The sequence below is a fragment of the Danio rerio genome, chromosome 9, assembly GCF_049306965.1.
Source record: "Danio rerio strain Tuebingen ecotype United States chromosome 9, GRCz12tu, whole genome shotgun sequence".
Lineage (NCBI taxonomy): Eukaryota > Metazoa > Chordata > Actinopteri > Cypriniformes > Danionidae > Danio > Danio rerio.
In genome coordinates this window covers 50,168,659-50,182,500 of record NC_133184.1, presented here as the reverse complement: position 1 = coordinate 50,182,500, position 13,842 = coordinate 50,168,659, and the positions used below count along the sequence as shown (strand labels likewise).

Genomic DNA, 13,842 nt, shown 5'->3' with positions numbered 1-13,842 from the left:
TCCCCTTTCATATGACCTGAAGCTAACAATTTGTTGTGTTGAACATCTCAACCACCTTAACATTAACAAGTCTAAAACATAAGCAGTCTTATTCTGGTTAAAGGCGACGCAGTGGCGCAATGGGTAGCACGTTCGCCTTACCGCAAGAAGGTCGCTGGTTCGATCCTCGGCTCAGTTGGTGTTAGTGGAGTTTGCATGTTCTACCTGTGTTCGTGTGGGTTTCCTCCGGGTGCTCCGGTTTCCCCCACAGTCCAAAGACATGCGGTACAGGTGAATTGGGTAGGCTAAATTATTCGTAGTGTATGAGTGTGTGTATGTGAAGATGTTTCCCAGAGATGGGTTGCGGCTGGAAGGGCATCCACTGCGTTAAAACTTGCTGGATAAGTTGGCGGTTCATTCCGCTGTGGCGACCCCAGATTAATAAAGGGACTAAGCTGACAAGAAAATGAATGAATTCTGGTTAAAGATGAATTTTTTGGAGGTGAGCCATCAAAATCTAATTTAATCCTATAAGTATACTGTCGTTTTATTTGTTATTTTGGTCTGATAATTTAGACTTGTTTTCTAACAAGTAAAAGGTATTCTACTGTGTCCACTTTAGCTGTGAAAAACGTAGCTAATATTTGAAGAAAGAGAAACAACTTTTGTTTTCTTAATAGTTTTTACCAATTAGTTTTCTTAATTATCCTTATATATATATTTTTTTTTAAACATGTTAAATTGTGGCTATTAAATATGATACAGTTTTGATAAGCGTATTTTGAAGAAAGTTCATTTGTATTTGATCATTGCATTTCATTGATTGCATTTTGCAATTCGCCCCAAAATATAATATTTACAGAGCTTTTATTATAAACAAAAGCATTAAATTGTAAACTTACTAAAATATACAATTGAAGTCAGAATTATTAGCCCCCCTGAATTATTAGACCGCTTGTTTATTTTTTTCCCCAATTTCTGTTTAACGGAGAAGATTTTTTCAACACATTTCTAAACATAATAGTTTTAATAACTCATTTCTAATAAATTATTTATTTTATCTTTACCATGGTGACAGTAAATAATATTTGACTAGATATTTTTAAGGCACTTCTATACAGCTTAAAGTGACATTTAAAGGCCTAACTATGTTAACTGGACTAACTAGGCAGGTTAGGGTAATTAGGCAAGTTATTGTATAACGATGGTTTGTTCTGTAGACTATCGAAAAGAATATATAGCTTAAAGAGGCAAATAATTTTGTCCCTACAATTGTGTTTAAAAAGTTAAAAACTGATTTTATTCTAGCCAAAATAAAACAAATTAAACTTTCAACAGAAAAAAAAATATTATCGGACATACTGTGAAAATTTCCTTTCTCTGTTCAACATCATTTGGAAAATATTTAAAAAAGAAGAAAAATGTTTGAAGGGGGCTAATTATTCTGACTTTAACTGTGTGTGTATATATATATATATATATATATATATATATATATATATATATATATATATATATATATATATATATATATATATATATATATATATATAAAGAGAGAGAGAGAGAGAGAGATGTATTTATTTATTATGTGAAGATAATAGTTACAGTATATATATTTCTAAAATAAAGCAAATGATATTTAAATGCATTTTATAAGATTTTATTCAGGGATTTTCAAAATATCCCAATTTTATCTTATTTTGGCATTTAATGATTTCTGAATATTTGAGTCTTTTCTCCTAGATTAGGAGAACTGTATATAATAGAAGTCATCATAATGCATCAAAGATTATATTAAATAGGCCTGTTGCATCAACATATGAAGGTCAACAAAAAAACATCCACATTAAAAAAAAAAAAAAAGTGTATTGTGGGTAAAAGTATCATAATTTTGTTGATTTATAGCAGGTAACACAAACTACTATTATTTCATATGTCAAGCTGTACAGGGTTTATTTTCCAACAGTCTCACTGTGCATTTGTCCATGAATCGGTCAGTAATAAGTGGTGATTCTTAGATATGCAGTTTACTTAGATATTTCAGTTTACTTACTTTTCTCCTAATTTTTTGACGTCTCTGTCTGCAGGGAGATATGGGATTTCAGGGAAGGCCGGGTCCTCCGGGTCCTATTGGCATAGGCGAACCAGGTCTACCTGTAAGTATACAAGCCGAAGGTCAAAAATGTTCACAAATAATTTACATAATGTAGATTTCTTTACATTTCTAAAACACTTAAATACACGTTTTTTTGTAATGCATGCATTCCATCTAATGTAATGAACACATGTCTATGTAGATTTCTATAATACTTTAACGCACATTTTTACACATGCTCCTGTTGCATATTATTATCATCATTATTTGACTTTTTTTTAACCAGATATCCATTTTCCACATTTAAAATAATGTAATCTACAAAATCAGTGCAGTTATACATTATATATAATATCATATATTATATTAGTAATACATTATATAATTTATAAATATTATTTAAGATAATGTTTTTACATTATTATGCTAAACTACAATTTTCTTCACATTTCTTCATTAAATCAGGGGCCACAAGGTCCACAGGGGGTTCAAGGTGAAAAAGGACCACAAGGAGAGGGTTTTCCAGGCCCAAAGGTAAGATTCTCACAGAAACACCATGTTTTCATTCTGCTCTTTACACTACGTGGAGATTTGCAGCACAATGTAAAACAAATCCGTAAAATTTGCTGCAAAAAGGAAGCTTTGGTTGCCAGTATTTTACCATTACAAATACAATACAAACCGTACAGCTTTCATTTTTTAAGGTAAGCTACTGTGTTTCGTTAGTGTTAATACGTCAGTGTTTGAAAGTACTAACATCTTACAGTATTTACAATAAAGTAAGTAATGTGTATTTATATAGCACATTTATCGTGTGTGGCCCCCCATGAGGGGGGTCTCTTTATACCACCACCAGTGTGCAGCATCCACTTGAATGATGCGACAGCAGCCACAGTACAATGGCACCAGTGTGCTCACCACACACCAGCTATTGCTGGAGTGGAGAAACATTGATCGAGCCAATTCAGTGGATGAGGATGATTGGGAGGCCATGATGGTACGGGCCGATGGATGGAAATTTGGCCAGGACACTTGCGTTACACCCCTACTCTTTATGAGATGTGCCATGAGATTTTTAATGACCACAGAGAGTCAGGACCTCGGTTTAACATCTCATCCAAATGATGGCGCTCACTGACAGTATAGAGTCCCCTTCACTTTACTGGGGCATTAGGACTCACACTGACTGCAGGATTGAGCTGGCCTTATTAGCCTAGTTTTCCCATGTGGTCTCCCATCCAGGGACTACCTAGCCTCAGCCCTGCTTAGCTTAAAGACACTTTTTTATATACTTTGGTACAACATTAGACTTTTATTAGGGATTTATTATTATCTTTTTATACCCTCAGATCAAAGTAATTTTGCTTTCGACCAGACTGAAAACATTTCTGTAATTCGTTGCAGCTAAATTAATAAAATATCCTCATATTATAGCTTTGACTTTTGGGCGACACGGTGGCTCAGTGATTAGCACTGTCGACTCACAGCAACAAGGTCGTTGGTTTGAGGGTCTTTGCATGTTCTCCCCATGTTGGCGTGAGTTTCCTGGGGTGCTCCGGTTTCCCCCACAGTCTAAAGCAGGGGTGGGCAAACTCGGTCCTGGAGGGCTGGTGTCCTGCACAGTTTAGCTCCTACTCTAATCAAACACACCTGCTTATAGATTCTAGTGATCTTGAAGACACTGATTAGCTTGTTCAGGTGTGTTTGACTAGTATTGAAACAAAACTCTGCAGGGACACCGGCCCTCGAGGATCAAGTTTGCCCATCTCTGTTCTAAAGACATGTGCTATAGGTGAATTAAATAAACTAAATTAGACGTAATGTATGTGTGTGAATGTGAGAGTGTATGGGTGTTTCCCAGTACTGGGCATCTGCTGTGTAAAACATATGCTGGATAAGTTGGCGGTTCATTCCACTGTGGTGACTCCTGATGAATAAAGGGACTAAGCCAAGGAAAATGAATGAATAAAAGTTTAGTTTAGAAAGTAAAGATACTCATTTATTCATTCATTTTCTTTTTAGCTTAGTCCCTTTATCAATACAGGGTCGCCACAGTGGAATGAACCACCAACTTATCCAGCACATGTTTTACACAGCAGATGCCCTTCCAGCTGCAACCCAGTACTGGGAAACATTTATACACACTCATTCATACACATACACTACGGACAATTTTAGCTTACCTAGTTCACCTATGTCTTTGGACTTGTGGGGGAAACCAGAGCACTCGGAGAAAACCCACGGGAACATGGGAAGAACATGCAAACTCCACACAGAGACGCCAACTGGCTCAGTCGAGGCTCGAATCAGCGACCTTCTTGCCGTGAGGCGAACGTGCTACACTGGGCCACTGCGTCACCCCAGTAAAGATACTACTTTGAGAAAAAGTAATGCTTTTAAATGTTCCTAGGGGCTTTGTTTTTATTTTATTTTATTATTTTTTATATAAGGCAAATTTAATAAAACAGGTTAAAATCAGAAGCCATATATTTTCACTTAATGCATTTTTTTTTACTTTAAACTAACTACAGGCACGGTAGTTTCACTTTTTTTCAGTGCAGAGCCATTTCACACAACTGAGGCTCAGTGAAGGTTGGCGCTGTATTATTAGCAGTTGGAAACCCTATAGTTTTATAGAAATGATGAAACAATGCATGCATTGCAGAACAACCGCCCAAATGCTCGTGAAAGGAGGTTGGCATTTCAAAGACACAGAGCTGATGACGCCTCTTTTTTTTTGTTTGACAGGGGGACCGCGGTCTGGAGGGGCCAAAGGGGCCGAGGGGACAGCCGGGACTGGGACTCAAAGGCGATAAGGTGGGCTGTAAATACATCAGCACATGAATAGGATTCACACAAGGCACACAACAGGTTTAATGATGTATGTAAAGTGGCTCCGTTATTATGGTTTGTAAAAACTAACAGATGGGAAGCCATTACGGCTCAAGTTACTCTGGGAAAAGATGAGTCACCTGTTCGTGCTGGATATAACAAATACACACATTATTATTATTCTACAGGTTAATTATGGGGACATTTCAGAGCTGAATCTTCTCTGTGTGTGTTTTCAGGGTGAGTTCGGGCCTCCGGGTTTGCCAGGACCAGTTGGACTCACAGGAGTTGGCATTCAGGGAGAAAAGGTGATATAGTCAATAATTTATTTATTTATGTGTTTATAAGGCAGATCCTAGAAAAACGAAATATTAAATGAGAAAACAGTGGGCGTGGCTTGTTTTTTTTACTGCAAGCTGATTGGATGTACATAGTAAGGTGGAGATTTCATTCATAAAGATCAAGAAATGGGTCTCAGGAGAGTTATTACAACCTAGCAGACGCCTCCTCATCAACATTTCTGTTTTGAAAATGTCATTTATTGTTGTGCATTATTATCATCTTTACTTCAGTTTCATGATCCTTTAGAAATTATAATATGCTGATTAGTTGCTCTGTTATTATGTCTTGATAATTGAACATTTTAACTATTATTATTTACAGTACATCACTATTGTTCTTACATGTTTGCATTTTCCAATGCAATATTTTAATTTCAGGGTGTTGAGGGTCCGAGAGGGCCTCCAGGTGGTAGAGGACCACCAGGAGAGGGCTTCGCTGGGCCTAAGGTTGGTATTGCAAAAGGCTAAAATATAAAAGAAAATATACAATTACTTCTTAGCTTATTTTGTTGCCCATTCTTTAAGGGAGAACAAGGTTTGCCAGGAGAGATGGGTACGCCGGGAGAGAGAGGACAGGGCGAGCCTGGAGCAAAGGTTTGAATGAAACTGTTTCTGTTTGACATAATAATGAAGAATTAAGAGGTGATGTTATTTATTATTATTATTTTTCAGGGTGAGCCCGGCTCATCTGGATTGGCTGGAGTACCTGGACTTCCTGGTGAAGATGGAGCTCCCGGACAAAAGGTAATTCAACTTTATGATGTCTGGACTGGGGTGAGACCATTTGAAGCAGGAGTGTCCAAACTCAGTCCTGGATAGTTTAGCTCCAACCTCCAACACACCTGCCTGGAAGGTTCTATTATACCTAGAGCTTGATTAGCTGGTTTAGGTGTGTTTAATTGGGATTGGAACTAAACTTTGCAGCACACCAGACCTCCAGGACTGAGTTTGGGCAACCCTGATCTAAAGCCACGAGCAATGGCAAAAATGCTAGACCTGCAGGGTGCATAAGCAGTGCGCGAAATGCTCACGGCTATTAGTAAACCATTAAAAAAAAAGGTACCTCTTAATGCATATATCAATTTTGGTGTGATCAAGGCATTAGAGAGTTTGATGTGCCGTGACACTGGTAATCATGAATCTCTCTGACCAGAAACCAAATCAACTGAAAGATTAATAAACGGGCCAATGAAATGCCAAGGAGTTGGCGGCATCAGCGTGCACAGCTGGCAGAAATTACAATCAATATTGCATAAAGATGCCCGCCGTGCATCAGAGTCATCTTTCCTAGCTGAAAAGCCTGAATAGCTGTCAGCTAAGGGGCAACTGCTGTGGCGAAGGAACATGGCATTTCCACTCCCCCTCCTCGGGTTTCTCAGCTTTTGACAACCCCCCACCCCCTTTCGCATCATCGATGACATAAGCGTGCTCAGGTTCAGCAGCTAAAGATGCAGTGTGAGTACAGGCCATCGGTGGAGAGGGGAGGGGGGACAAGTCAACTGTACCTAGTGGGAGTAGTGCTGGATGTTTTTCTCCGCTCTGACTGCATGGATATGAAGCACATCAAAGAAGGTGGAGTTCCAGGACACAGCCACTGATTGCATAGTCGACACAGACCAATGGTAACTTAAAGGGGTTTAGGACCAAAACAAACACTCCCAAAAAGTTTGTTTTGAACTTCGAAAATTGACTCAAAATAAACTGTTTTGACCGGATTTATTTGAAACAACGTCATTTCAGTTATTTTTATCAGTATGAAAAGAAAAGTGCCATTCATTATTTTCACTGCTTTGCTTCATCAGGGTGAGCCTGGGATACCAGGTTTCAGGGGACCTGAAGGGGCTCAAGGAATTGGCACTCAAGGAGAGAAGGTAATTTACACATTAATTTATAATATAATTTACATCCATGAAAGTTTGTCTTCTTGTGGAAGCTCATATATACTCTGCAGGCACAGGACGTCAACATGATGTCATATCGAAGTTGTACCCTAATGTACCCCAGTGTCGTGGGAACCTTGGATTTTGTTTGGAAGTGAAAATCGGGTTGATGTCAGAACCCAATGTCAGGCCAACGTCAGTGTCCAATGACCAACCTAAAATCAACCAAATATCAACATCTAATCATGTTACACCTTGACGTTGTGTGGACGTTACCAGTATGACATCTATCAGAATTGGATTTTGGTCACTTTCCAACACAACCTAAAATCAACCAAATATCAACGTAATTTGATGTAGTTATTGGACGTCAAAATAACATTGTCCTTAGACGCTGGCTAGACATTGAATTTTGGTCACCTTACATCACAACATAAATCTAACCTGCTATTAACATCTTATGTTGTGTGCCTGCTGGGTAGACTTTTATAAAATGCTGGGTTGTTGAACCCAATGTTGGGTGAAAAATTGACAAAGGCAACATTGAGATAATGCTTCTATAATAAATTTACTATACAATTTTTACCCAGTAATTGGGTTTGTCTATATTTCACCTAATGTTGGGATACAATTACCCATTTTTTTCATTATAGTACATGTATGAGCTTCTTATGAGTGTCTTCAGGTTGTTTTCTTGTAGATATATTATATTTAGGGCTTTAGTATCGTGTCATTAAACCTAGTCTGTGTTGACTGATTTTGTGCTCTTAATAGGGAGACCAGGGTCAGCGTGGCATTCGAGGGTTGCCAGGTCCTCCTGGGATAAGTGGCCCTTCAGGGGCAAAGGTGAGAACATTTGATTAATAATTAAATTATATCTAAGCCATAATAAACCAAAGCAATCCACAATTACAAACTATGAATCTAAGTCAAAGAATATAGTTGAACGCAATGTTATTAGCCATCTTGTGAAGTTTTACTAATTATTTAAATGTATATGATTTAATGTTGATGTACTGTCAACATTTCCTTGCTCTGTTAAACATCACTTGGAAAATTCTTGAAAATAATACAAAATTCACGTGATGGTTAATATTGCCTTAAACTGTTCTCAAAAACTACAAAAATACAAATATGTAAACTGACATGAACCTTCTGGAATAATCACTACTACGCCAAACAAAAAATATTGTTGTAATAACAGTCAACATATTATGTAAAATATTATTCTGTACACTATTACTCAAATTTTAAATTGAAAGGTTTTTTTTAATGAGTTATTGAAAAGTCTCACCTAGGCTGTACTTGTTTGATCAATTTATTAAAAACAAATTTTATGAAATATTACCATTCAATATAAAATTTTCCATTAAAATACATTTAAAATAATATATATTTTTCAGACGATCATTCAGAAATAATTATAATTTGCTGATTAATTCTGATTATTAACCATATTGAAAATGCTGATTCATTTTCTTGTGGAAAACTGATACACGTTTCAGGATTCTTTAAAAACCTTTGAAAAATCAACATTTTAAAAAAGGGAAAAAAAAATAAAGCATTATAGATGCCTCTGTCAGTTCTAATTAATTGAATGTATTTGCAGAATAATATTAAGCATTAAATAACAACATTAATAACAAACACCATACTGACCCCAAACTTTTGTACAACAGTTTACAATATGTTAGTGCATAGTAAAATATTTAAATATATGCAAATACTAAAAAGAAAAACTAAAATAACATTTAAATGTAAAGAAAAAAATTATAGAAAGAAATATTCTCTCCAACCTTTAAGCAATGGCTAATGGACCTTCTACACCAGCGGTTCTCAACAGGGGGTCCCAGCCCACAAGGGGGCCTCAGCGATATTTTTAACATCATATTTCAAAAAGTTTTGGACAATTTTTGGACAATTAGGAGACGGTCATGTTGCCTTAGATCATTTTATCCCCTGGTGACCAAAAAAAAAGAGACAAATTTGTAATTCATCCTCTACAAAAAAAGACAGTCTCACTGATTCGCCTTCAGCAGCTAATAGTAATGACCCAAGCATACTGGACCCAGGCGAGGAAGCTCTAAACATTGAGTCATAGCACTACCAATACCAGAAACACGAATGCAGGAAATACCAAGATAGTTACCCAAACTATGGCTTTATTCCATTTTTTCAAAGCAGAGTCCCTGACCCAGCCACAGTGTATTATCTGCACCAAAGCACTTGCTAACGAATGCATGAGACGGTCTAAATTAATAAGACATTTGCAGACGACTTATCCCCAATACCGCAAGGTGCACCCAATACACATGCCCTACCGATGTTTTGCTTTTATATTTTACATTAGGCATAAACATATCTAGATAGAGTAATAGAAATAGCGTTTGTTTGAAAACCTTTTTTTTTTTTTGTCATAACTACTGCAAACTTATACGAGCGATAATATTGTTAAATGTGGAGGGGGGGCCATACAATATTTTCCAGGGGGAAAAGGGGGTCTCGGGCAAGAAACGGTTGGGAACCATTGTTTTACACCACTTGACCTTGTAAAAAAATACGATATACTATAAGAGGATGTACCAATATGTTTTATCTTACTTGGCAACCTTCATCTTTGTAAACTTGTTCATATACAGAAGATGGATCTTATTTAACTAGAGTAAAACGTTGACTTCTCTTTCCTTTTGTATATTATTTATTAGCATTTTATTTGATTATTATACATATATATATTTTTATAGAACGAGTTTAGCTTTGCTTAGGTTAAAAAAACAATCTATCTGTACTATCATGTTTCACGTCTAACAAATGTTTAAAAAAAATTAAAACCTTTTATAAAAAAGAGACTAAATTTGGTCTTCTATAAACACATAAGCATTGTTTTGCGTAATAGTGCTATGAACGCTTGTTTTTTTCCACACACTCAGTAGTACTTAAATTACAAGTCACACGAACACTATACGGTTGTTTTTAGGGGGAACCAGGTACACCAGGAAGGCTGGGCATGCCAGGATTACCTGGAAGAGCTCTTGCAGGACCAAAGGTAAAGCAAGCTAAACTATTACAACTGTGCCACTCCTGTATCAATGGCCCACTGCCAATATAATGAGTCACAACGTTTCTATTTCACATTCATCATAGCCAACTTAGCAATAAAACAGAAAAGTAATGCCATGACCTCATCTGTCTGTGCCTTCAGGGTGACTTGGGTCCTGCTGGACCTCCAGGACCGATTGGAGAGACTGGTTATGGCCTGCCTGGTCCAAAGGCAAGTGTTTTTTGTAAAATACGTAGTAATCAAACTTAGCGTAATTAAACTTGCCTAATTAACCTAGTTAAGCCTTTTAAATTGCAAAGCTTATCACGAGTATTTAAGCTCAATACCAGTATATCAAATATACTAGTATATGCAAAATAACAAAATATACATTATAAACTGTCATCATGGCAAAGACAAAAGAAAAAAAATCTATAATTCATATAATTCTATAATTCATATTGTTACCTAAATTCTTCTCTTTAATATTTTATTCTTTACTTTGTGTTTTTATTTTTCGGATATTATCATTAAAGTAATGTTTATTTTTCTTATTATTCTCATCGTTTTATTTGCAGCACTTTATTTTTCTACTTTTCTTCGACTCTTCCCCTTCCTTTCTGTTTTTTTTTACTTTTTTCTCTTCTATTTCTTCTCTTGCCTCTTCTTCTACTAACTATTATTATTATTATTATTATTATTATTATTATTATTATTAATTTAATAATAATAATAATAATATAATAATAATAATATTAATATTAATATAATAATAATAATAATAATAATAATAATAATAATAATAATAATAATAATAATAATATTAATAATATTAATATAATAATAATAATAATAATATTAATATAATAATAATAATAATATTATTATTATTATTATTATTATTAACGCAGCAGCACGAGTGGTCTTCAATGAACCTAAAAGAGCACGTCACTCCGCTGCTCATCCGTTTGCACTGGCTGCCAGTTGCTGCTCGCATCAAATTCAAAGCTCTGATGTTTGCCTACAAAGCGACTTCTGGCTTTGCTCCTTCTTATCTGCTCTCACTGCTGCAGATCTATGTGCCCTCCAGAAACTTGCGTTCTATGAATGAACGTCGCCTCGTGGTTCCATCCCAAAGAGGGAAGAAATCACTTTTGCTCACGCTCACGTTCAATCTGCCCAGTTGGTGGAATGATCTCCCTAACTGCATCAGAACGGCAGAGTCACTCGCTGTTTTCAAGAAATGACTAAAAACTCAACTATTTAGTGTCCACTTCACTTCCTAATCTGCAATTGCCTCTCTGGATATACCACTAACTGTACTCAAAAAAAAAAAAAATTACTAAATTACTAAAAAATTACTAATACTTTCCTTCTTAGACTTTACAGACCTGAAATTTGCCTATGGCACTTATTCATTGTTGCTCTTATAGTTGTGTAAATTGCTTCCTTGTCCTCATTTGTAAGTCGCTTCGGATAAAAGCGTCTGCTAAAAGACTAAATGTAAAGTCAATGTAATATTATTTTATTAATATTATTATCATTATTTGTCCTCTTCCTGATTTCCCATCCTCCCCTCAACACCTCACTATTATCATTACTTTTGCTTTTGTTACCATTATTATTATTATTACTGTTCTGATGTGTCCTCCTGTTATCTTCTCATTATCAAGTATTTCTACCATTGTCATTATTCAGGTTGCTGTAGTTGTTGCTGTAGTAGTAGAAGTAGTAGTAATTATTGTAGTAGTAACGAAGGTAGTTGTAGTTAAGATTGTTGAAGTAGTAGTTGTAGTACTTTCTGTAGTGGTAGATGTCATTGGTATTGTGGTATCTGATATAATAGAGGTGTTGTTGTTGTTGTTGTTGTTGTTGTTGTTGTTGTTGTTGTTGTTGTTGTTGTAGTAGTAGTAGTAGTAGTAGTCGCTGTTGGTGTAGTAGTATCAGAAGCAGTAGATGTTGTAGTAGCAGTGATTGCTCTAGTAGTAGTAGTAGTAGTAGTAGTAGTAGTAGTGGACATTGTTGTAGTAGTATCAGTTGTAGTAGACGCTGCAGTAGTATCAGTAGTAGTAGTCATTGTTGTAGTAGTAGACATTGTAATAGTAGTAGTCTTGGTTGTGGCTGTAGTAGCAGCAGAAGTAGTTGTAATATTAGTAACTTTCTGTAGTAGTAGTTGGTGTAGTACTTGTGATTTATTATTATTGTTGTCATTGAAAAAAAATCTCTCCCTTAAACATCACTTCACAAGAGGCCTAATAACTTTGTCTTCAACTGTAAATTTTCATGCATTTCACATTTAGGGTGATCGGGGTAACCCAGGCCCACACGGACCATCAGGGCCTAAAGGTGATGGATTCCCTGGTCCAGTGGTGAGCAATTTTCCATCCCTGTTTAAGCATTACTGTGTGCTAAGACATCACTGAAAAGACACTGTACACTGTAAATTCCCTTTTGCTAAGGTTTTATGCTAGCTATCTGAGCATGTTTGTATCTCTTTAACAGGGTCTGCCTGGTTTACCGGGCCTACCAGGAGAGCCCGGACCCGAAGGCGTTGGTGTTCCTGGACCCAAGGTGATATCTTTACCTGAACAACATGCATCTATGGCTATTCTAAAAGATATGCTCTGAAACTTTTAACGCTTGTGTATATTGATTCATTATTCACACAATGGCAACAGAATTACCAAGATAGAAATAAAGAGTAAACATTAGCCTAATAAGCTCACTGGAAATGTCATATTTTTTGCTTGGTATTTTTAAACTGAATCATTTAGTACTATCATACGACTCTCTGTAAATTAAACAGTCATGATAAACTGTTGAACAGCAACAAATTTAAATTCAATTTAACAATTTAATAAACAACAGCAAATATACAATTTAAACATGACATCCAAAGAATACAAATGTAACTAATAACATAAAATAAAATAAAAACCTAACCAATGGACAGCAAAATTACTAATCAATTAACTTCAGCTCCTTTGCCACAATAATTGCATTTTCACATTTTTCGCTCTTAATATTTTGGAGCGATTCTATATACAAATGAAAATCTGTAATAGCAACCTTTAAACAAGGTATAGTGCTATTTAATCTGCATTTTTGAACATGAAATTTACCAAACAAAATCAAAAGATTCAATAAAAATTCCACGGATAAATTGTTAAATTGTTTGAAAAAAATAAAGAATAACATATTTATGGGTCAAATTACAACTAAAACCAGAATCTTTTATTTATTTATAATTATTTATTTTTAATTTTTTATTCATTTATTTATTTATTTTTTTGCCATACAATGATCTTCCCAAAAAATTTTAAAAAAAATCAGAATCATAAAAAAGATGAATCAAAGTCTCTGGGTTATGTAAACAGAATAAACAGTTTCCATCCGTCTGCATAAATTTAGTTAATGTGATTACTTACTCATGTTTGAATTTGTTGATTTCAAATGATGATGTCACTTCCTGGTGGATGATGTCATTTTGTAGTTGACAAGCTGTAAAACAAAACAAAAATATTTAAAATAAATAATAATTAAAAACGATATTCAGGAGAAAATACATTTGAAATATTGTGACAAGAGAAAGGAAAAAAGAAATAAGAAACTTTTGATTCATTCATTCATTTTCTTTTCGGCTCAGTCCCTTTATTAATCTGGGGTCGCCAC

General features: G+C 35.4%; 1 protein-coding gene and 1 long non-coding RNA gene across 3 annotated transcripts in view; one reads left to right on the top strand and one right to left on the bottom strand.

Annotated features, from left to right (window-relative positions):
- The window catches only part of col28a2a (collagen, type XXVIII, alpha 2a), a 63,781-nt gene that overhangs the window by 38,273 nt on the left and 11,666 nt on the right, over positions 1 to 13,842 (top strand). Inside the window, 13 exon segments of the mRNA NM_001159842.2 lie at positions 2,070 to 2,138; positions 2,543 to 2,611; positions 4,826 to 4,894; positions 5,149 to 5,217; positions 5,629 to 5,697; positions 5,776 to 5,844; positions 5,923 to 5,994; positions 7,053 to 7,121; positions 7,905 to 7,976; positions 10,108 to 10,176; positions 10,333 to 10,401; positions 12,471 to 12,539; positions 12,673 to 12,741. Of these exon segments, the coding sequence (NP_001153314.2) occupies positions 2,070 to 2,138; positions 2,543 to 2,611; positions 4,826 to 4,894; positions 5,149 to 5,217; positions 5,629 to 5,697; positions 5,776 to 5,844; positions 5,923 to 5,994; positions 7,053 to 7,121; positions 7,905 to 7,976; positions 10,108 to 10,176; positions 10,333 to 10,401; positions 12,471 to 12,539; positions 12,673 to 12,741 (903 nt within the window).
- LOC141376215 (uncharacterized) overlaps positions 1 to 13,842 on the bottom strand; it is a 56,279-nt gene that overhangs the window by 42,239 nt on the left and 198 nt on the right. For both annotated transcript variants that reach the window (XR_012385647.1, XR_012385648.1), the window contains exons 2-3: positions 13,599 to 13,671; positions 2,036 to 2,136 (exon numbers count right to left, since the gene is read on the bottom strand). This is a non-coding gene — a long non-coding RNA (uncharacterized lncRNA). The remainder of the gene's footprint in view (positions 1 to 2,035; positions 2,137 to 13,598; positions 13,672 to 13,842) is intronic.